At 44.6% G+C, this 24896-nt stretch overlaps 1 protein-coding gene across 2 annotated transcripts in view; it reads right to left on the reverse strand.

The window, feature by feature from the left end:
- The window catches only part of LOC138570070 (N-acetyllactosaminide beta-1,3-N-acetylglucosaminyltransferase 3-like), a 397006-nt gene that overhangs the window by 159669 nt on the left and 212441 nt on the right, over positions 1-24896 (reverse strand). Inside the window, exon 3 of one of the 2 annotated variants that reach the window (XM_069648646.1) lies at positions 17-4497. The exons of the other annotated variant lie outside the window; for it this stretch is intronic. Within the exon in view, the coding sequence (XP_069504747.1) occupies positions 1169-3529 (2361 nt within the window). The 5' untranslated portion in view covers positions 3530-4497 and the 3' untranslated portion in view covers positions 17-1168. Of the gene's footprint in view, positions 1-16; positions 4498-24896 lie in introns of those variants that run through there. 2 annotated transcript variants of the gene reach the window in all.

Here is a 24896-nt window from a genome sequence, read left to right on the forward strand (position 1 = left end):
TACGCGTTCGTCCTGACACACACACAATCGTGGGGCTCGCAGGCCCTTTTTACTGTAATATGACGCGCTACTTGCGTCACTTCAAAAAGTTAACAAAAACCTACCGCCACTCATAATTGGTTGCTCGAGTGGTAGGGTTAGTATAGTACACATATAGAGAATGATATTAGTGGTCAAGGTGTAGTCAGGTGGTATATCTGGGTTGTCCCTTCAATTAGATACATAAGAATTGTTACATGAAGACCCCTGAGGATTGGCTACTGTTAATGACGTGTGAGATAAGAGCCCCATGTTCTGATTGGTGCATCCGTGAGCTCCCCAGCCTGGGACCATCGTTGTTCCCAGCTCTCGGTGTACCCGTGTTTGCAACAATGTTTCAATATGGGTTCATGCAGACAATGTGGGGATTTATTCATAGGTGGGAGCTGACCGTTCCCACTGTAGCAGGTGTCCATGGAGCCTTTCAAGTGTCCCGGCCTGCGTCTCGTAGTGCGGGACCCAGACGCCCTGTCTCTCCTGGGTTTTGGCATCTCGTCAGGTTCGGCTTGGTCACGTGAGGCGGGACCGTGTTTGAGGCAGAATTCTGCACAATTAATATTGTTTTTCCACTGTGTGTCTGGTTTAATTTGTAGATATGATTCTAACGTTGGTACGCGGAGTGCAAGGTTGCAACATCGTGCCTTTGATGATTTGTTCTTGGATGTGGGTTTGCAACATTGCGACCTTGGCTGGGTGCTCCACCAGGCTCATTCTGCGGGATCAGCAACCTGACTTTTGTTTTGTTAATGTCCACGGAACTCTTGCTTGAGGCCTACTTGGGCCTGGTGCATAAGCGATCCATTTCGTGCATGGGTGCTTTAGATTATAGTGGCATATATTTCCATGACCAATATCGTGTTTCCATTATACCTCTCACGGTGGTAACGGGTTTCAAGGGAAGCATGAGCAAGCGTTATAGATGAGTTCATGATGCGTCTTGCGTTTCTGTACTCTGAAAGCCTATGTAAAAATAATAAAGATGCACGTCCGTGAATATGCCTGTCGCCTACGTCAGAGCACTGAGTATATTCTTCGTGTAGATTGGTGTGGGAATGTTAAGTGTGTATATTTATACAGATGTGCTTCCCGTTGTCTAGGTCGTCATGGCATCTCTAACGACGTGTGGTTTTTAGTCTAGCTGATCCGAGCCGCAGGTGTCGGCACGGTCAGTGCGGACTGCTGGGCAGGCAGGTGGACACATCCGTATGTTCCTGTACCATGGTACCTGGTCGTCTGGTAACTGGACGAACTCTTCTCGCGGCGGGTGTCTGGGCCGTGACCCTCTAGGCCAAGCTCGAGAGGTGAAGGACGGGAGCCTGGTCTTCCATTCTCCCACTTCAGTCCCCCCTCTGGTCGACTTGTCGACCACAAACATATCCTTCTCGTTATCTCCTCTTACCCTCCATATCTTAGTTATCCCGCCGAGATGTCCATAATGGTTTACATGATCTTCAAATGACCAATACATGTATTCACATGTCCCTCCAGGAGTACAGTATACCCATCTTCCTATGTAGCTCCGGGGGTTCCTTGGGTTTTCGATCTTCACTGATGGTGGGTCTAGGTGATTGGTGATAATTTGGGTGCGCAGCTTCTCCCTTTCTTGTATTATCACACCTGTATGCTGGCCGTCATCTGCTGGCATTAAGGGATGCATTCCCACCATTTCCAGCAACTCGTCAGTCGTGCGTGCCTTCCGGGCCTTCCAAAACCTAATTATTATCAGGGCAGCTCCAGCCAAAATAGCACATCCCACTATTATTTTCAGTCCATCTGACAGCCAAGATGGCATCCATGACCATAATAGTGAAAACCAGCTCTTATCCTTGTTCACACCGTTACTTTCGTCCATCATTTTGGAGTGCATCTGGGCCAATTGTGAAACTGCTTCTGTCAGCGTACCATTGTCAGCATCGTTGGCAGGTATGAACGTGCAGCAAGATTGTCCTATCTTTGCACAAACTCCTCCTTCCATTGCTGTGAGGAGGTCCAATACATATCTGTTCTGGAGTGCAACCATCCTTACAGCTCGCAGCTCCTCTTTAATTGCGTTGAACCCATTTACTGTTGAATTGATGGTCATCATTAGTTCCCACCTTGTTATTTGGAGCCATTTTGCGTTTGCGTATGCCTGCAGTCCCGGATGTATTATTGAGGAGAAGAACATTGCTGCTCTGCTGAATAGTCTATGTTCTGGCGGTATTGATGTTAGTTCCGTTTCCGATCTTCCCCACAGGTAATTTCCTGTCAATGGCTCTCCTTGTCTTTTTCTCCTGTTTAGGACAGTATCATTGCTGTTGGTCCTGTTTCCTTGCTCCTTCTGGAGTGGTGCAGATCTCTTTCTTCTCTTATCCCCTTCATCCATTTTAGGAAATTTCGCCACATCGACATGCTTCTTAGGTACCACTAGTGATGGCACATTGACGTGTACCATTGTGCACACACCATTCCACAGGGGAGGCAATGTATGATATGCCTTTTCCCCACAGGCCCAATAATGGTCCATTATTACTGCTGTTCCCGCTCCCCCCTCAGGTAACTCCATCACGTTTGCACAATTGGTGTTATATCCTACGTCCACCTCTCCTTTATGCTGATAGCATACTTTGGGTGCAGTCAATGGTAGTATAGTTATCGGGTCTTCATCTTCTTCTACCCATGTGAGCATTGGTACATACTTGATCCACGTCGTCCAACATCGATGATTGTGTGTCTCGATAGTTGAGATAGTTTCTTTTGTTACCATGTTGCTGCCAATCACTCCTATCTCCCAGCTGTTGCCCAGGAACACCTTTCCTGTTATCGTCAGTAGCGGCCTTTCCCAGCATCCTTGTTTACCCGGAACTTCAGTGGCGTACCAATCACATGGTAGGTACTGCAGTGTTACCTTCTTTGTTTCTCCTTTTGCAGGGCCACTTGTTATGTACCTGAATGCTTCAGCATGTAAACTGGTCTTGTGATAACTTAGATAGGTCTTGAGGAAGTTGTTTTCATATGGGTATGAGTCTCGTGTTTTCCATGTCATGTGCACTACTGTTCCTTGAAATCTTCCTTTTGTTTGGAACAGGGCCAAATATATTACGCACTGTGCTGTTTTTTCATCTATTTCTGTGGCAACAAATGTTCGTGAAGCGCTCATGGCGTATGGTATTAATGAGCAAACGTAACAGCTATCCTCAGTTGTCTGTTTACCAATGCGGGTCATGTGTTGGTACCATATGTTGTTTGTGACGTGTGCTGAATCTTGTACATAATTATCAATACCTTTATTGTCTGAGTATGTGCTGCGTTTAACTCTATTTTGCTTGGGTGCAAAATTACTATTACCACCTGACGTATCACCTGTTGCAGCAGGGGACGGGGGTATATTAAGTTTGGGTGCAGCAATAAAATCAATAGCATAGCTGTACTGCCAGACAGAAGCAGCCAAGAACCCGGTGATCATAAAAATCCCTATTATTTTTATTACATATGCTAATTTCACCGGCATTTTGCTCTTACCTTGCTGCGGTCCTGGCAGCTTATTCTTGCGACGTTACAGTTGCCCGCCTGAAAATTCTCAAAAGTGCTGGTTATTAGATGTTAGTTTTGTTACTTTTAAGCTCTCCCTATCAAGTAGTCATTCAGTGCCCAGGCGAAGAGCTGCTCCCACGCTACTCTAAGTGATGGGTCTTTTAGCACTGGCAAGTATGGGCGGAGGTGGGGCATGTGATATTCTATGGCCAGGAGGAAGGCTGTGTAGTACACACGTACCCTTCTCCTTTTTAAGTATGTTGGCCTCTTTATTTCGTATACAAATTGGTGTGACAATTCTTCTGGGTAGTTATCGTCTGGCAGCACCATTTACACCTGCACACTGAATTTGTTAATTAGTTTTCTTAACAATACAATATTACGCAGTTCCTGTATGTGCGAGAGAAAAAAGAGAACATTCACGTGTTTACATTTGTATTAGTGCAATAATGTCCTTCAGTTTTAGTTACAACTGTACTTAGCAGTCAATGGGGGGGGGGTTTGTGCTCAAATGGCGGAAGTATTTTTACTCTTTGAGCGAGTGATCATGGGGTGGGCAGTATGGGGATCACTCCCTTCTTCGTCAGTTATTGTCTCCGAGGGAACAATTGGGTCGTTGTCTGTGGTTGAACTTTCTTCCGCTGTAGGGGATGTGGTTGCTGTTCTTCCAATTGCTCTGTCGTTGGCGCTGGGGCGGGTCTGCAGTTTGTAGATCTTTACATCATGTAGGTGATTCCATGCACGCTTATCCTTTAGTTTTACTGCTCTTGTTGATACGTCCTCTACCAGATGGGGGCCAGTGAACCTCTTCTCATGCCACCTTCTATTGAAATTGCGAAGTAGTACGTGGTCACCTTTGGCAAGTTTGCAGGAGTTCTCCTTTCCCAATTCCGTACTTTCGTCTTTTTCTTGATTGCTGGTGGACCCGCCCCGTATGCGCTCGAGCTGTTGAGACACAAACACGACACTAGTAATCAAAGAAGACACATATTGATACATTTCATCACCTAACACATTCGCTGAACTTTCGTGGTCGGTGAATGCCCTTGACGTTGGTGTTAGGGGAAGGCGCATTTGGCGTCCAGTAACCACTTCGTGTGGGGTGAGGTGGTGGTCGGACCCTGGCCTGTTTCTAAGTTCAAACAATGCTAACGGGAGGCAATACAACCAACTTTTCTTTGTTGTTTGTTGTATTTTAGCAATTGCCTCCTTCAATAAGCCATTTAGGCGTTCACATACACCATTAGCCTGTGGGTGGTATGCACATGCAAATTTGTGTTTAATGTTCAGCAGGGATGTGATATGCTGGAACATTTCGTTTGCGAAATGGGGCCCATTGTCTGATCTTAACACCTCGCACACTCCCCATCTGGGGAAGACCTCCCTTACTATGAATTTGGCTGCTCTAAACGCATCAGGGTGTGAACAGGGCCCTGCTTCAATCCACCTAGAAAATGGGCATACTACTACAATCATATACCTATTGCCTTGACAGATGTTGATCATATCAACATAGTCAATGTGAAGGTGCCGAAAAGGCCCTTCTGGCCGGGGTATTGTACCTCTTATCACTTTTAAAGTATGGCCGGCCGTAAACTGTTGACATGTGAGGCAATTGCTGATAAAATTTGACACATGAGAGGTTAACTCGGGACAAAACCAATCTTCTCTAATTCGTGCTGCAATTATTTCCTTGCCTGTATGGGCAGGGTGATGTAATTGGCTCAGGGCGGTATTTAACAGTGCCAACGGTATTACAACTTTCCCAGTGCCACCCTGGCACCATAGTGCGTCAGTTGGTGACATTGTGCATCCTCTTTTCACCCATACTTCTTTTTCGGCCATTGGTGCAGCCGCTTGTAGCTCCATAATCTGTGTGGCTGGGAGATGGGTGTACCCTTCTCTTATTAACATCTCCCTCGCTATTCCCCTCCCTCTCCCTCTCTGTGAGTCGGTGGGGTTCCATATCTCACCAAAATATGCAGCATATTTCGCATGTGCGTCTGCTGCTGCATTTCCTTTTGATACATAGTCTTCTCCATTGGTGTGTGCGGTGCATTTTACTAGGGCTAGTTCTTGGGGATCGTTTATTACTTCAATTAGTTCAGCCAACAAGAGGGCATGTTGTACTGGAGTGCCATCAGCTCTCCTAAACCCTCTTCTTCTCCATTTTGATAGCCCTGAGTGGACAGTGGATGTAACATATGCACTGTCGGAATATATGGTCACTCTTTTATTAAAACTTTCCTTTAATGCCAATATGAGTGCAACGAGTTCCGCCGCTTGAGCAGAGTAATGCTGTGGTAATTGTACACACTTCATAGCCACACACACCGGCGCCTCCATCATTTTTACTACAGCTGCCCCAGTCCTTCTAATCCCATCTCCTTGATCAATAGTTGATGACCCATCAATAAACAAAAGCTCACCTCCCTCTAGTGCGTTTTCTTCAACTTTCCTAGTACATGAGTATAGTTCAGTTACTTGGGTGCAGTCGTGGGCGTAATCTCCTTCTTCAATTACTTCTGCTAGGAACCTTGCAGGGTTAACCGTGCTACATCTAACAATTGCTAATTCAGCTTTAGACAAAATAATCTCATAACCTGATGCCCTCTGTGTTGTTAGTGTGGACTTAGGTTTATTCAATATCGCAAATAGTGCATGTTCCACAAATAGTGTAGTTGGACACCCCATAGTTATTGCTGATGCTTTTTCTACTGCAAAAGCAGCTGCAGCGAGACCTTGTTCACAAGAGAATTGGCCTAACATTATAGGGTCTAAGTGACCGCTGTAAAATGCTACTGGTTTATAGCCCATGCTAGTTTTTTGGGCCAATACTGCTTTCATCACTGCTGAGTCGCAATGTGAGAAAATAAAGAAGCGCCGCTCATAGTCTGGGGATGCCAGTACTGGAGCAGTTGATATTGCGTCTTTTAATTCGTCAAATGCCTCCCTCATTTCCATAGTCCATCCCAACTTTTTCTCCCCTTTATTTGCTTCCTTCAAACCCTCAAGCAAGGGTCCTATGTATGAGCTGTAATCAAATACCCATGCTCTACAGTAGTTGCACAGCCCCAAAAATTGCTGTAGTTCTCTCACAGTCTGTGGCACGGGAGTGCTTGAGATGGCCTGTGCTCTTTGTGGTGCAATCCTTCTTCCATGTTGAGATATCAGTTGGCCAATGTAAAGTACCTGTTCCTGACAGTATTGTATCTTTTCCATGTCTACCTTATACCCCTTCTCAGCCAATATTGTCAACATTTTTAAGGAGTCCTGTCTACATTTGCTTTCGTTTGTACTACAAATTATTATGTCATCCACATACTGTAACACTGTGCTTTCCACCTCAACGTTACCCAAATCCATCTGTATTACTCTATTGAAAATTGAGGGTGATTCACAATACCCCTGTGGTAATCTGGTATGTTTCCACTTTGTATTTCGGTAAGTAAAGCTTGTCAAATCTTGTGAGTCTGGGTGTAATGGTATTGAGAAAAAAGCATTTTTAAGGTCAATCACTGTAAAACGTGATGCTTCTGCCGGAATGCCACACAATATTGTGGCCGGGTTTGCTGTTACTGGATACTCTGCTTCTACTATGTTGTTCAAGGGTCTGAGGTCCTGTATGAAGCGCCAAGACCCCCCTTTAGCCTTGCGCACCGGGTACACAGCTGTGTTACATGGTGATTCTGAGGGGACCAATATGCCATTGTTTATAAGGGCCGTTATGGTTTCATATATGCCCTCATCTGCCTCTTTTGACAATGGGTACTGTTTCACTCTTGGTAATATGGCACCCTTTTTCAACTTTATCCTTACACCCCCTATGCTTTTTATGCATCCTACGTCATAAGGGCTAATAGTCCATAATGATTTGGGCACCTTTGACATATCCTCCTTAAAAAATGGGACTGGGGTGCCTGCGGGTGCCTCAAGTGCCATTGCAATTTTCTGTGCTACTTGTTTGTGAGCCACTCTTAGCCATATTTCTACGCTCATCATGAACACCATTTCATTCTCTTCCTTTTCTTCTGAGAACAGCTCTTCATCTGACACCTGGGTCAGCCTACACCCTTCTGCTAGTGCTATCACCGCCCTCCAAGCTCTCCCTTCGTTATCTTGGGCGTGCACAGCAACATAATCAGCTGTTGCAATAATGCTCTCAATGTCCACTGCAAACACCTTCCCTTCTAGTTCATTACCTGGTGTTTCTGGTCGGAACAGATAGGCTGCTGGTCTCCTCCATATTTTCCCTTCTATCCCTGGCATCCATGCAAATGCCATGTCAGTGCCATATTGAAATATCTCGCCATCTACTGGCTCCGCCCTAATCGCTGTCTGTCCACAGTATGCTTGCAAAATCTGTCGTGCTGCGAGCATGTTAATCCCTGGAGTAGAGCAAATTATGCCATCCTCTGTAAACGAGATCGTCATGTTCAACCTGTTCATTATGTCCCTCCCCAGTATATTTACTGGCGAGGCACTATAATACAAAAGTGGAACTGACATATCATAATCTCCAATAGATAACGGAACGTTATCAGTAAATGGAACCAACCCTTTAGCCCCAGAAAATCCTTGGGTGTTCATGGCTTCGCCTGACATCTTAAATTTACCTTCCCTTATGCAAGACCGGGTCGCCCCGGTGTCAACAAGAAATGATAATTTTTTGTCACCTATCGTTACCTCTATGCGTGGCTCCTCCGCACTATTAGGTGTTACTGACAGGATGGGACACACCAAGGCCGTCTGTGGGCTGTCCTATTGGGGGTACAATGATTGGCCATTCCCTGTGTAAGGGTTGTGTCCCAACACCGTCACCCCACCCAATTGTGTTCGTTCATTTTGTGGTGGCGGTTGTATTAACGCTACTTGTTGTTGTGGCGGTGGCAGATACTGTGTTATTTGTTGTTGTGGTTGTTGTGGTTGGCCACTCCCTTGTTGTGACATCTGCTGCTGTTGTATGCCCTGCTGTTCTTGTGATGTCCTAGGTTGTGCTTGCTCATTCCATGCTGGTGTTCCTGGCCTGACCCTACATGTACGTGACATGTGTCCTAATATTCCGCAGCTCCAACACACGGGTGGTTCCCTGTTTTGCCATGGGAAGCTCCCTGCGTTGTCTTGGTATACGGGTTGCCCTGTGGAGTAGTTATTCCTGAGTCCCCCAGCTTGTTGTTGGGTATTATATCCATATCCTCTCCCTCTCATAAACCCTCCTCTCCCTCTGTTATAACTATAATACCCAGTTCCTTGCATTGGGTACCCTCCTCCCATGTTCGGTGTGTGTAATTGCAGAGGCGGCACTTGCTGTATTACACCTTGTGGGGGCGCTATTTGAGCTGGATCTTGTGCAGCCACTACTTGCGTTGGGCTTTGGGTCATTGGTGTGGGCGTAGTTATTAGTGCCCCTTCCATTGTGTATTTAGTAAGTTTTTTCTGTACTAATTTGGCCTCTTCTGTTTTCCTGTCCTCCTCCTTTTGTTTCATCTTTCCTTGCCATGTCCTGCAGTGATGTACTATAGTCAGTTGTATTTCTGGCCATGGTTTTGCTTCCATTCCTACTACTTTCTTTAGCTGTTTCTGAACTCCTTCTGGGAGCCCTTGTACTAGTATATGATAAAATATGGCTGGTGCCTTGTCCCATTGTTCTCTAGTCTCCATGCGCCACTTCTCTTGAATGTCCTGGATATAATCAACAGGATCCTCATTTTCACCCATCTTACGGGAAGTAATGGCTCCTATGTCTGAGGTGTCTGGGTACTGCACTCTCAGTGCCTGCCATAGCGCATGTCTGCAGTTTGCAAATGGTGCCCCATCATGCGATGTGTTTGTTATTGTTACCCCATGGAATCCCGCTCTTTTCCAAATGTCATCCGCTCTATCCCCTAATATTGATATTAACAAGCCCTTCACATCTCCTACTGCTAGTTTCTGTCCTGCGGTGTGTTTTTCCATTTCATATATCCACTTACCCGCACCTCCACTTAGTGATGGGAGCCTACATTTTATATTTTCCTTATCCGTATGTTTCCAAGGTACATATTGTGGTCTAACCCCTCCTCTCTCCAGCAGTGGCATTAAATTCTGTCTTGTGTCACCCTTTACGCTCCATGATATTGAGTCTTCACACCCCTCCTCTTCCCCCATTTCTTTTACTACTTCAAATTCTTCCTTACTACCTCTGCCCCTACCTCCCTCTTCTTCCTTTCCCCTTCTTTCATCATTTCCTGTGTTCAATAAGGGTATGTTTATTTGTCTGTCTTGCCTGCGACTAGGGAGGTCCCTAAGCCGACATGCATACGGTGTAAGTTCGTTCATGAAGGGCGCGAGCTTTATTCTGTGCAGAGAGCGTGCGGTGGTTGAACACGTAGGTAGTGACGTGGGAGGGCGGCGTGATGGAGATGTTGGTGGCGTGGTTTCATTGGTTTGTGTTTCCTCTATTCTTTTCGTTTCCTCCTTACTTCTCTCCAGCTCCTCCCCTCTTCTACTTATCCAGGGCGAATCTATGTTTGTTCTAGTGAGGTACAGTTTATCTAAGCTTTCCCTTTCACTCCTTCTTCCATCCTTCTCCACTCCTTCTTCCTCCTCACTGCAAAAATCATTTATAAATTCCACCCCCCATTCTGCCTTTTTCCCTTTTATTGTTACTGTTTTTAAATCTATTAGGTCTCTTTCTCCCCTTTCGTTTTTACCAACTGTCCCCCCTAGTGCTGATGTCGTTGCTACCTCCCTACTTTTATATACATCTCCCCATCTTTCACTCTCTTTACCCCTCCCTTCTCTTCCTTCTTCACTTCTTTCCTCCAATTCCCTACTATTTTCCTCTCTTTTCCTTTTTAATTCCTCCATTACTTCGTTGCTCATCTGTTCCAATATCCTTTCATCCTCCCTCTTCCTTTCCCATTTCACCCTTTCTCTTTCTACTATACTCTCTATTACCTTCCCCTCTTCATATTTTTTAGCTGTCTCAGATATTATCCTCCTCCTCCATATTTCCATTTCTTTTTCCTTTTCTTCTTCTTCCTTCTTCTTCTCTCTCAGCACTACTCTTGATACCCTATCTGCTGCTGCTTTTACCCTTTCAGCTTCTCTCTTTTGTTCCTCGCTTCGTTCCCTTAATCTTTCCAATTCGTCCTTACCTTCTTTCCTTTTCCTCACTCTCTCTCTTTCCTCCCTCTCAAGTTGTTTGATCAGTTCATTCTGCTCTTCCCTTAGTTTTGCTAATCTTTCCTCCAAAATCTCTTCCTTCTGCCGTAGTAGCTCTTCTCCCCTCATTTCACTCTCTCTGGCACTATCCTCGTTTGTTCTCCTCACCGCCTCCCTTTCTTCTCCAGTTAGTGAGCCTCGTAATTTCAACAATATCTGTGCAGCTACCCACTCATCCTCTCCTATCTCTACAGTCTGCTCTTCTCTAATCCTCCCTTCCCCCATTGGTATCTTCCCATGAGCTACATATGGTGGAGGGCTGTATGCCGGGTTTGAGTATCCTTCAGCCGCCCTTAACCGTCCTTCTATTTCTCCTAATTCTCTTAAAGGGTACAACCCTCCTCCCTCTGTTTTCACTCCCGGTGTTATGGGTATCTCATTGCTGGGTCCCTTTTTTATGTCGTCTAATTTATCAATCTTTTCTCCTCCCTGTCTTTCGTTCCCCGTATTCTTTGTGCTTTCGCACTCCTTTTCCCCACCCGTTCCTTCTTTCTTAATCTCCTTTTCTTCCGGTGTCTCCCCCATAGTGAACATTCCATTTGGTCCTGGTCGAGACCCCTGGAACATCCTCCATAAGTTAAACACCTCCACGTGGTTTGCCAACTTCTTCCCCTTGTATGTATTGTGCAGATGGTTCAGTAGTGAGTGTTGGGCATATGGATCGAAACTACCATTAGGCGGCCATGGTGTTAACATTTTGTTGTCTGTCCCCTGGGTCCACTCTATGCTGTACTTAATTAACTTCTCCCTGTGTGGTGGCAGTGTGGTGCATATGTGCTGTAGTGGGGTAGTGAGGGTGTTCCCCCACCCTCCCGACCCTCTCCCCGATGACCCTCTCCCGGATGACATTGTTTTACTCCCCTTGTTACCCTTCCCCTTACTACCAATTTACAATATACAACCTTGTATTGCTTACCTCGCCCCGCAAGTGTGGGGACTTACGACAATCCTTTGACAAATTATGCAATAGTAATAAATGTGATGTTATATTATATTCCTTCCCCTACGGCCCCCTGCGGCCGAAGCGCACGCAGCCCCCTGCGGCTGCGTACCCCTTACGACGATCTTATACAGTTGTCCTGTTTCTCCGTTCTCCTCCCCCTTTTACACTTGCCGTGGCCGGCGTTCTCCGTGCGCAGCCACGCCCCTTTCCCCTTCTTCTTTCGATCCACTGGTTTATAGTTTATCTCCGTATCAGCTCCTTTATCATACTTCTCCTCCCCACCACTCTCGAACCCAAGGTTCCTTGTGCTCACGATATCCTATTAAATCCCTACTGGTGACGTCACCGATTTCTTCGAGCTACTGGTATATTCGTGTTATGTTCTTTAAATTCAAAATACACTTGTAATCTACCCCGCTAACCCTACAGCTGTCTTCCTGTCTCTCCTGGAACAAGGTAATCTCATCAATACTATAACCGGACTGCGCACGCTGCGTCGCCTCGCGTGTGATACGCCCCTCAACAGGAGGGCTTAACCAGCCAATTATCTTCTGTTTTGGGCAACTACGTAACTAGCCACCGCCCACAGGGAAACGTCATCTACCTATCGAGTTTCTTGCTCGAACAATAGGGAACCTCATCTACTCATTCAATAATAAATATCAAATCGTAGGAAACCACACACCCATCCTCACACGTAGTCGCGATTTAGGCCAATCAGTGTCTTACGAGCTGCTGCACGTGATGTTTTCGTGCCCCGCCCTCCTCTTTCGCGTAACGTTAGCTCACTGTTACGAGCGGCTTCACGTGATGTTTTCGTGCCCCGCCCCCCTCTTTCGCGTAACGTTAGCCGCCTGCTTTCGCACTCGTTTCGCTACCATTCATTCCATTAGCAACACTCAACTAAACCCTCGCCACTTTACAATTCCTCCCTCCTCCCTTATTTACTTCCTCCCCCTCCCTCACAATTTCGCATTGCTTGTTGTGCGTGTCATGCTCACCAAGTTCTCTCGATGCAGGGCCGCTCGACTGCGTGCACCCCTCCAAGCGGCTCGCCACCTCCCCTCGTCTGGACCACGTCTGGACACTCGCCGACCGCGGGCGGGATACTTCTCAACCGGCTCCCGAGGGCCAATATCCGGATTGCGCTGTCCGGTCCTCTCGCAGCTCCGCGATGGTCCTGTAGTCCTCAGAAGGGGGCAACGGCAGAGGGGGCCGCGCCGCCGGGCCTCCTCGCAACGGGAGTGCCTGGAAAAATTAAAAATAAAAGTCGATCTTAAACAGATCTCAGCAGTGCCTCCAACTTGTCGGGGTGAAATTCTGCCGGGGTCGGCCGGGCCGCCCGCAGACCTCCGGGCAGGGAGGCCCCAACTCCTCCCGTGTATATCTCGGATCGAGACAGAGTATGAGGCACACACAAGGAGCAAGGCAACTTCTGCTGTTTATTATGCAAACGGCAGGGATGGGTCAAGGAGCGTACGCGTTCGTCCTGACACACACACAATCGTGGGGCTCGCAGGCCCTTTTTACTGTAATATGACGCGCTACTTGCGTCACTTCAAAAAGTTAACAAAAACCTACCGCCACTCATAATTGGTTGCTCGAGTGGTAGGGTTAGTATAGTACACATATAGAGAATGATATTAGTGGTCAAGGTGTAGTCAGGTGGTATATCTGGGTTGTCCCTTCAATTAGATACATAAGAATTGTTACATGAAGACCCCTGAGGATTGGCTACTGTTAATGACGTGTGAGATAAGAGCCCCATGTTCTGATTGGTGCATCCGTGAGCTCCCCAGCCTGGGACCATCGTTGTTCCCAGCTCTCGGTGTACCCGTGTTTGCAACAATGTTTCAATATGGGTTCATGCAGACAATGTGGGGATTTATTCATAGGTGGGAGCTGACCGTTCCCACTGTAGCAGGTGTCCATGGAGCCTTTCAAGTGTCCCGGCCTGCGTCTCGTAGTGCGGGACCCAGACGCCCTGTCTCTCCTGGGTTTTGGCATCTCGTCAGGTTCGGCTTGGTCACGTGAGGCGGGACCGTGTTTGAGGCAGAATTCTGCACAATTAATATTGTTTTTCCACTGTGTGTCTGGTTTAATTTGTAGATATGATTCTAACGTTGGTACGCGGAGTGCAAGGTTGCAACATCGTGCCTTTGATGATTTGTTCTTGGATGTGGGTTTGCAACATTGCGACCTTGGCTGGGTGCTCCACCAGGCTCATTCTGCGGGATCAGCAACCTGACTTTTGTTTTGTTAATGTCCACGGAACTCTTGCTTGAGGCCTACTTGGGCCTGGTGCATAAGCGATCCATTTCGTGCATGGGTGCTTTAGATTATAGTGGCATATATTTCCATGACCAATATCGTGTTTCCATTATACCTCTCACGGTGGTAACGGGTTTCAAGGGAAGCATGAGCAAGCGTTATAGATGAGTTCATGATGCGTCTTGCGTTTCTGTACTCTGAAAGCCTATGTAAAAATAATAAAGATGCACGTCCGTGAATATGCCTGTCGCCTACGTCAGAGCACTGAGTATATTCTTCGTGTAGATTGGTGTGGGAATGTTAAGTGTGTATATTTATACAGATGTGCTTCCCGTTGTCTAGGTCGTCATGGCATCTCTAACGACGTGTGGTTTTTAGTCTAGCTGATCCGAGCCGCAGGTGTCGGCACGGTCAGTGCGGACTGCTGGGCAGGCAGGTGGACACATCCGTATGTTCCTGTACCATGGTACCTGGTCGTCTGGTAACTGGACGAACTCTTCTCGCGGCGGGTGTCTGGGCCGTGACCCTCTAGGCCAAGCTCGAGAGGTGAAGGACGGGAGCCTGGTCTTCCATTCTCCCACTTCAAGACAATATAGCTGGGGTAGCAATTTCACTTTGAAGGCCTACGACAAGCCCGTGGTAGAATATTTATCCGCTACTAGTTCGTCGAGCCTTACCACGTGCAAGCAGGCTGACCATTACATTGTGCAACGCCCTTTGATTCCCTGGGGGAGGCCAGAGCGGCATGACCGGGTGACTGAGCTTTGTTGTCCGTGGAGAACAGTGCCAGACAAGAAGAATCTTAGAAAGAGGCAATTTCAGGTGGTGACAACACTTGAGAAGTGTGTGCATGAATTCAGGGGTGATGGCCAGAAGCAAACAGTCGCTGTGAAGGACTGAGACATTTTACCAGGAAAGAGTTACCTTTTGTGGAAGATGGCTTATGGAGAGGCAGTTAAGAGACTCCTCCTGCAGATGCCAGAGAAACCTTCATCTACATACACATTGCGCAATACTTTGGCACTTTCCAAATTAAAGCCAGGCAGAGTCCTAACTAGTGGTGGCCAGGGTTGGAACTGGTTCCAAAATGAGTACTGCTACATAAACGTGCTCCAGGTAGGGTATGGTATGTTTTATAGAGCACTTGGTCATCCTACAAGGACATTATGTTGCTCGACCAAAAAGCTACAGCAGTAGTTCTTAGTTGAACAATAATTCCTTATGGAAAGAATGCTGTAAATTAGCACAGAAACACGTGGATCTTGAGTTTACGATGAAACTGTAGATCAGGGTCTTTAACACTTTGACTTTCCAGGTGTTTCGGGCTACAACTCTCAAACCCAGATCCAGAGTAGTCATTGGGGAGGGACCATGGTAGTCATAGGCCAAAACATCGTGAAAGAATTGTTGTAGAGGCCTGATGTAGATTGGCAGCTGTACAGCAGGTAGGTGTATTGTAAACGGTCGGACACTGCATATAAAACAAATGGACACCCCATTTTTGCCTGTTCAGTTAATGGTGGTGTGGAGATGAATGTAATTTTCACATACTCGAGTATAATATCAGTTTAATATAAGTACAATCTCAATATTTATTGATAAATATATAAGTTTCATGAGCTAAAAATGCATAGATTGGACATGTGCAGAGCCGACACATGTTTCGAGAAATCCTTCTCTTCATCAGGGGTCTGTATATCAATAAATCCTCACGACATAAAGAATAATTGCAATGTTTCTTAAGAGTAATATTAGTATTGGGTGCAAACTTTACATATATGTAGTGCTAGTGCAGAAGACAACCTGTTAAATACTGCCAATCACATATAAACACATCACATTGTGGTGGGTAAAAATAAACTCAGTTAAACATTCAATTGATCAGTTATCAATATAAAATGATCTCAAAATCATGTATAATGAAATAACGACTCATCTTGATGTCCAGTACTATTTACTCTTGGATAGACTCTACTATACAGTTTGTAACAAAGTAGTGAAATACACAGCCCTTTAGCCATTAATCGATTTACATCTTTCGTATTCCATAGTCTAAAGTCACATTATCGTGGTCGATTCAACCCTTTCTCACTTTTTGTACCGTTTCCAGTGAAATTGAGGAATCTGGCCAAAGGCCATGTTTTGTCACGGAATCTGAAACGCCTTACTTTGGACAATATAATGCCTTTACTGGACAGTAATATCAGTTTCTCTTTCGGCATGTCGATTCAAGATATGTCTTCAGGGTTGGCTCTTAGCTTGGCTAGTATATCCAACACATTAGCACCACTAAAGCGTAAAAAAACAAAGGAGCATAGAAACTAAAAGTCAACCATGGTTTACGGTTGGACTTAGAAAACTAAAAGCCTTAACTCTTAAGGGTTTTTTCTCCTGGAAAGCAGGGCCCTCCCCAGCCCTTTTGCAATCCTACAAAATCTTGGTTAAAGATTACAAAACTTCAATCTTGGAAGCTAAGCAGAATTTCCATAACATTAGAATAGAGGACGCTGCATCAGATGCTAAGGAAATCTTTAAAATACTTAAGGAACAGGAGGTAGTCCCTCCTCCACCTGACCAACTGGAGATAAGAGATACTACCTGATGCCAGCACATACAAGACAGAATGCAAAAGAAACTACTAGGCATAAGGGAAGGGATGTTTTAACGCAAGAAGGAGTTACCTCTTATGGCCATCAGCAAGCCGAAGAAGTCCCCAGGGTGCATGTCAAAGACGGATCAATTTGCCTTTCACCCAATTTCTGAGGATATTCTACAAAAAGTCATCGAAAAATTAAAACCTACTCAGTGTGAAGGGGACTCCTGTTCCTCCTTAATAATAAAAACGTGACCCCTTCCTCTCATAAAGGCAATATGCTGTTTTGTAAATGCATCATTGAGCGAAGGCATTGTTCCAGAGAATCTGAAACAAACCATGGTCACACCTATCTTGAAAAAATGAGGGCTGGCTACGGATAACCCTTTGAATTATCGCCCGAAATCTAACACTCCCTTTCTACTAAAAATATTAAATAAGGTGGCGTACAGTTAGATTGCAGAACACCTAAATCTGTACCCAATTCTTAATGCTCACCAATCAGGCTTTAGTCGAAACTTTGGCACAGAGACATCTCTTCTCGAGTTAAAGTCAAAGCTATTGGATCGCCTAGATAAAGGTTCATTCTACTTACTGATTTCTCTTGACCAATCGGCAGTGTTCAATTTGATCGATCATTCAATTTTGATGACCAGACTATCAGAGGTGGCAAATGTTTCACCCGAGGCGGTTACATGTTTAGCATCTTTCCTGGAGACCAGACACAGCAGAGTCTGCTCAGATATAGCTCAGGCCTCCTCTATCCAAGTTGTTTTTGGGGTTCCACAGGGAGCCATCACGTCACCATGCTTATACAAGATTTTGATGGCCCCCTTTTTATGGCCCCTTTTTTCCGACTTAGAGGCAGAGGGGATTATATTCTCAAACTACGCAGATGAGACTCAATATGTCGTCCCACTTTCAGGTTGCTTCTCACAGGACGGATTAGAGCAAAATAGAGTCTGTGGATGCTTAATAATAACTTGGCACTACATAAGAGCAAAACAGAACTCATGAGTGTGGGGAATCCAGCCGCCCTCAGCAAATTGGATATAAATTTAGCTCTTTCAGGTTAGGGGTTGAACATATCATCCCTGTTCCTAAACTTAAAATCTTGGGGGTCACCCTTGATCAGTCGCTATCAAAGAGTCCTCACATTACTAGCGTTGTCTTGGTATCCTTGTACTATGTGAAATTGCTTCCTCACCTCAGTCCTCTAATTACACAGGACAGTGCAGCAACCATAGCCAGAGCTATCATCGGGGCCAAGATCGACTATTGTGGTAGCTTATTGCCGGGCCTTAGCAAGTGAGATGTGCATAGGCTCCAAACTATACAAAACAGGCCTGTAAGAGTGGTGATGAACCTGTCGCACAGAGATGATGTTACCGAAGCTAGGAGGGTGCTCCATTGGCTCCCTATAGAAGCACGGGTTAAGTTTAGAATTTTTACCATAACTTTTAAATGTAGACAAGGCCTTATGCCGTTATATTTGTAGGACTATATTATCGACAAAGTCAATGGCAGAGCTCTGAGATCCTGTGGACAGAACCTGATATTAGTCCCTAGGAGTAGAACTATTAAAGCAGATAAAGGTGCATTCCACCTGGTTGCCCCAAAACTGTGGAACCAGTTACTAACTAACTTAAGATTCCAATGTTCCCTAGAGGCATTTAAGAAAGAAGTAAAAACGTACTTGATTGAATAAGTCCAGCGTTCCCCACATTGCACGCTGGCTTTAGAGCCTTCAATTTTCATGACGGAAAACAAACAAATAGATTCAAATAATTTCTTCCATGTATCTGTCTACATCCCAAATGTCTGTGCCTTTATGCCTCAGGGTCCACAGTGCGCAATAGAAATGATGTAATGTAATTTATATACATGGCCACATTCCAGTTGTAAATAAGAGTGCAAGGGTAGGAAGATGGTGCCTGCAGAGTTAAACATCAATTCACAGTCATGCAGTGAGTCGGTCTTCGCTGCCCTCTATGTATGTTACTTTGACAACTCACTGTAACATAATCCTTCATTCTTACCAGCGCGCACCTGTACGAACACGTGAGACACACAGCTCTGCTGTGAAAACCGATTTGCGATATTAGAGGCATGGACATCATTTGGGGGTTGTAGCTGCTACCCCTGTGTTCTCCCTTGCTACCCCTGCAGTCCCCCTATCCACCCCTGTAAAAAAAAAGATTGTTTTAAACTAAAGCTCCCGGAAATGCGGAGGACCTCGCTGCCCCTGTGGGGTGCGGGTACCACCACAGTAGGTCTGGGGGTGTCTCAGCGCAGTCTTCAGCGGTCAGGGTGAAGGTTGGATTGGGGCTTGCAGCGCGAGAAGGAAGTGCTCAGTAGGGGTTGGAGCTCATATGATCTGTGGCACGTGTCACATGCCACATTCAGCTCCAACCCCTTCTCCTGCGGCTTGCTGGTGGCTCATATACAGGAAATAGGGCGCTATTGTCCCTTTGAGATTGTGCACGAATATGAGGCAAATACCCTTTGAGATTGTGCACGAATATGAGGAAAATACCCTCAATATGTAAGAGCTTGGTAAGCAGCAGTACCCCCAACTGTCAAATTGTCAAATCTGTCCATTATCTGTTCTCTTGCAATCAAGCAATACCTAACACCTTGCTACAACTTTTAGATTAAATAAATGAATCCAAAATTCTTGCTGTTTTAATCTCCCATCCTGATTTTTTTCTTTATTACTTAATGTGCTATGGGTCAGTGAGTGGTGGCTGAATGAGTATGAATGTGATAGTGTGTTTCAATGTTTTGCATGGGTATGTGTCTGTGTGGAGAATGCAGTGTGAGTGGACGCGAGAGAATGTGTATGGGTCACTGAGTGGTGGGTGAATGAGTATGAATGTGATAGTGTGTTTCAATGTTTTCATGGGTATGTTTCTGTGTGGAGAATGCAGGGTGAGTGGACGCGAGAGAAGGTGTATGGGTCAGTGAGTGGTGGGTGAATGAGTAGGAATGTGATAGTGTGTGTTTGAATGTTCTGGGTGGGTGTGTTCCTGTGTGTAGAAGATTTACAGTGGCCTAAAAATGGGAGCTTTGAATTAGAACTGATAGAACCAGTGGTCGAAGTGTACGAAAAGAAGTAGTGGAACTATGTTCCCTGCTGGCGTGCCCCTGCTTCCCACGAACCCCATTGCCACAACCCCTCCCACACACTTGCACCTGCTGTTTAAGGGAACGTTCAGTGCAGTGCACTAAAAGTAAGGTTTCAACTTCCGCCTACAGTTTTATTTTAATGCAATTAAAATTTAATGCAATGGTTTCTTTTTAAAACAAAAGTATAGGAGCTGTACAAGGTAATTTAAAAAAAGTATAGGAGCACCGCTCCCGACTGCTCCCGCTCACTTCGACCACTGGATAGAACACCTAGAATCAGTATTACACAAAAAGGCCCGAACAGCGGCATTTGACATTATAAGAGACTGGAGGAAGGAAGCTAATCTCCGTCTGAGAAGTAGAGAGAAACATGCGCGTAGACATAAAACGAATACAGAAAAAGCATTAGAGCTTGATCAGCATCAACAGACAGAGGACCTTAGGAGAATGGATAGAGCTTTTCAATTAAGTGTACAACAAATATATCCACAACAACATTTACATACATCCCCGCAATCAGATTTGCATACATCAGATGAGCTAATAGACAAAATCTTGAATGAGCGAAGAAATGAATCCTGAAGTAGTACTGACCCAGCTGCACCTCCTCCATATGTACCTCCCATTCCCGTAATTCCATCGGCCCCATCTCCTTCCCCTGTGACACCATTTCCTCCACCACCATCAGAGAATGAGTTAGCTGCTATGATAGGCAGTTCTACAGAAATGGAGCATGCGCAAGAAAGCTGTAGAGTGACTCGTAGCACGGTTAGTAATGATAGGAAAGAGGAGCTGAGGAATTGGGCAGAGATGTATATTGAAGGTGGCGATGAAGTAGCTGTGCAAAGTTCCATATCTGACTATAAAGGCATTGGTGAACAGCAGGTATTATTGGAATGCATGGGGGATTATCATGTGAAAAAATTGAGTGATTTGACGGATACACTGGCACTGCAAGGATTGTGGAATTTGGTTTTTCTTTCTCAGTTATGCGATAATGCATCGAAAGTACGAGAACATGTAGGGCGAATGTTTGAATTTAAGTATGAGCTTGATCAATTGCTTAGAGAAATAAGGAAGAAAGATAAACAGAACACGTCATATGTCCAGCGATTTTGTCCACCGTTGAAACCTGCTAGTGAAGTGATGAGGATTTGTACGCGAGATGTGCTTAGATGGATTTCAGATGCTGCCATCTCCCCAATCGAGGTGCATGATACGTTTAGTCAGTATACACCAGAAATGCAGAGAAAGGTATTACAAGTGATGGTTGAGTATTTGCAAGATGAATGTATGAAGAAAATGTCATGTTGTCCCGCTGATTTAATGGCAATTTATAAAAGAGCATTTTCACCCGAAACTGGGGTGAGGGCTTTTTCTCTTGATTTAGCTTTGTTGCTTAGTAAACGAGCAAATGTGGAAACTACCTATGAGGGAAGTGCCTCCCACGTTTGTCCCAAAAGCAGAAATTGCTGCCTCTGGAGCGGCTGCAGCGCGCACGATAGAAGCACATTATATCGCACAGTTTGTGCATGTCCTTTTTTCTAGACAAGAGGTAAATAACATCAGGCAGACAATCCCTGATATTAGGAAAATCCGTCAGGATTCTATAAAGAAATTGGATCTCTTTTGAATTCCTCTTTTTTTACATTGAGTGATATTGATTTATTGTTTCCCGTAATTCTTCCTGTCGATATATGGAAATAGGTTAGAAATTAAAGATCCGAATATATTAGGTGACACATGGGAGAATTTGGCTAGAATTGATGGTAAGAGAAAGGCTAGAGAAAAACCGCTGCCGGTCATGTTGGCTTTACCCGCGCGAATAGTACAGAAATTGAAAATGTTAGTACCCGAAAAGAGAATAGTCTGGGATAAATTAACTGCTTGTTTACAGGGCAAAGATGAAGGAGTGACCTACTATTTTAACTGATTTGAAGAAGTTTTTGCAGACTTTAGTGGTCAAGATTTGAGTACTGAACCCGGGAAAAGATTGTTTGTTGAGAAGTTTGTGCGAGGGTTGGTACCAAGAATCCAAAATTTAATAATGACATCTGAAAGCGCATGGCAAGCAAAAATGCAAAGTGAAGTATTACACATGGCACAGCATTGTGAGAATAGAGTTAACACAGAGAAGGACAAAGAGTTAAAGGACAAAGGGAATTTGAAAACAAGAGTGTTGATCCAACAAATTGCAAACAATCATAGAGGTGGTGGGAAGGCGCAATCCAGAGCCCAATTTTCCAACATGCAAGGTGGACCAATAGGAATCAATCAATGTGCCTATTGCAGACAAGAAGGCCATTGGCGAGCACAGTGCCCACAGATACATAATAGAAATGGAAATTTTCCAAGAAGACAGAATAGAGGCTGTCCAGGAACACAAGGTCAGAATAGGAATCAAAGAGCACAACAATTTCAGAATAATCAGAATCAGAATCAACAGCAGGGAACAAGCGCGAATGATGGGAACATTTTTGACAACCAGGCCAATGCATAGTACACTGGCGACTACACATCTGATGATGTGTTATTTTACTAGGACAGCCCAGGGCAGAGGTTGGAACCCATAGCTATTGCCGTAGACCAAAAAGGGCTCTACGTAGAAATGAAGGTTGGGAATAGGGAGCACATTTTTCTAGTGGACACAGGTACACAAAAATGTTCAATTGATCATCAACAGGTTCCAGATATACCACTCGCAGGGCATGACAATATCTCAGTAGGGTTCTCAGGCACAGCAGTAATTAGTCCAGTGTCACAATCAGTTCCTATAACACTAGGTCCATTCACTGAGTCTTGTCTATTTCTTTTGATGAAAAATAGCAGTGAAAATGTGTTGGGATTAAATTTGTTGAAGAAATTGAATGTGGTTATTTATTGTTCTCCTGATGGAGTGTATTTGACAATATCGCCACAAAAGACTCCTGTGTCACCATTTGTATCCAAACCATTACCAACTGAATTGAGTAAAGTACCGACTTGTATATGGGCGGTTAATGATAACGATGTTCGTTGTTTAAAAGGGGATCCAGTGAAAATTGTTTTAAAAGAAGGAATTACTTTGCGTATACCACAATATAGGATTTTGGCTGAAGGGGAGCAAGCATTGAAATGCATTGTGTCGGATTTGATTAAAAGAAACGTAATTGAAGACATTTCTGGTAGTACTTGCAATAGTCTGATGCTTCCAATGTACAAGAAAGGAGGTAATGATATACATATCGTTTCATAATTGATTTGCGCAGAGCAAATAAGATTGTTGATCCGCAATTCCCATTGGTACCGGATGTGACTACAATTTTGACTATGATCCCAGTGTCTGCATCATATTTTAGTGTTGTGGACTTACAAAACACATTTTTTAGCATTCCCGTACACCCAGATATCAGATATTTATTTGCTTTTACCCTAGGAGGTCGTTCATTCACATTTATATGAATTACGCAGGGTTACACAGAAAGCCCAAGCATTTACAGTAGCGCTTTAAAAGAACAACTAGACATGCTAGAACTACCAGCAGGTAGTGTGCTACTACAGTACATAGATGATTTGCTAATAGCTGCAGACACAGAAGAAATATGTAAAAAAAGTACAGTTGCACTCTTGACACATTTGGTGATACATGGACACAAGGCTTCATTAAATAAATTCCAGTATTGTCGAAAGGAAGTATCCTATTTAGGTTATCTCCTTTCGAAGGAGGGAAGAAGATTGACACCACAAAAAATTGAGAGCATCTCTGGTGTGCCTATTCCAAATACGCAGAAAGAAGTCAGGGCTTGAATTGGCATGGCTTCATATTGTAGGCAGTGGATCGCCAACTTTTTCGTTGATTGTAAAACCATTAGTGGCATTGACAAAGAAAGATATTACCTTACCTTTGCCATGGGATTTGGAATGTCATGAAGCATTTGATCTGCTCAAAGCTGCGCTATGTTCAGCTCCAGCGTTAGGCACACCAAATTATGACAAGAGTTTTAAGCTATTTGTGCATGAGAATGATGGATATGCTTTGGCTGTTTTGACTCAGGAGCACGGGGGAAGAAATAGACCATGCGGCTACTTCTCGTCCACATTGGACCCTGTTGCATGTGCTTTGCCGTGCTGCTTGCGAGCTGTTGCTGCAGCTGCCGCGTCAGTAAAACAAACCAAGGGTATGGTTTTAGGTCACACTTTAACCGTCATGGTGCCCCACACAGTGGATGTTCTTTTAAACAGAACACAGACGCAACAGCTTACATCAGCCAGATTAACAAGGTACACAATTGTCCTCTTTGCTCCTCACATTCAAATTTCGAGGTGTTGTGCTTTAAATCCAGCTGAATTATTGCCCCCTCCCAATGTGAAAGGCAGAGAAAAAGAATCCCTCCATGATTGTATAATGGTTACTGAACAAGAGACAAAAGGAAGAGTTGATCTAACTGATACCCCACTGAAAGAGCCAGATGGAGGTGGTATATCAAGTGCGGCATGTGCCATTACTACACTGAAAAGTATTGTAGAAAGCAAAAGAATCCCATACAATTCAGCACAAGCTGCGGAGCTAATAGCGTTAACCAGAGCATGCAAACTTTCTCCGAACCTTAATGTAAACATATATACTGACATTCAGTACTCATTTGGGGTGGTACACAATTTTGGTTGCTTATGGGCTGAAAGGGGTTTCCTGACATCACATGGAACAAAAATACAGCATGGCACTTTGATAGTGAGACTGCTGTCTGTACTTGCGCTTCCTAAACGATTAGCAATAATGAAATGTGAAGCACATAAAAAAGTAACATGTGACGTTGGAAAGGGAAATGCATTTGCAGACAATATTGCAAAACAAACTGCCCGCTGATTTACACACAAAAATGTTTTTTGAAACAATGAAAGAAGTACCCTGTATGATGGAAAATGGGATTGCCACAGTTAAGGAAATGCAAGCAGAAGCTACCGCAGATGAAATAAAAGCATGGTCTGAGGGTCCAGCAGACATAACATTGGAAAAGGGACAGCGACACCAACTGGAAGTTTTGGCCCTCCCTCTATGCCATTTGAAGTGATCCATTTTGATTTCATAGAAATGGAAAGATGCCAAAATTACAAATATATTCTTGTGGTGGTCTGCGCATTTAGCAAATGGGTAGAGGCCTATCCCCTAAGAGATTGTACAGCCATGTCCACAGCAAAAGTGATGCTAAAAGAGTACTTTTC

This window comes from Ambystoma mexicanum, chromosome 1p (genome assembly GCF_040938575.1).
Source record: "Ambystoma mexicanum isolate Mex_15411 chromosome 1p, UKY_AmexF1_1, whole genome shotgun sequence".
Lineage (NCBI taxonomy): Eukaryota > Metazoa > Chordata > Amphibia > Caudata > Ambystomatidae > Ambystoma > Ambystoma mexicanum.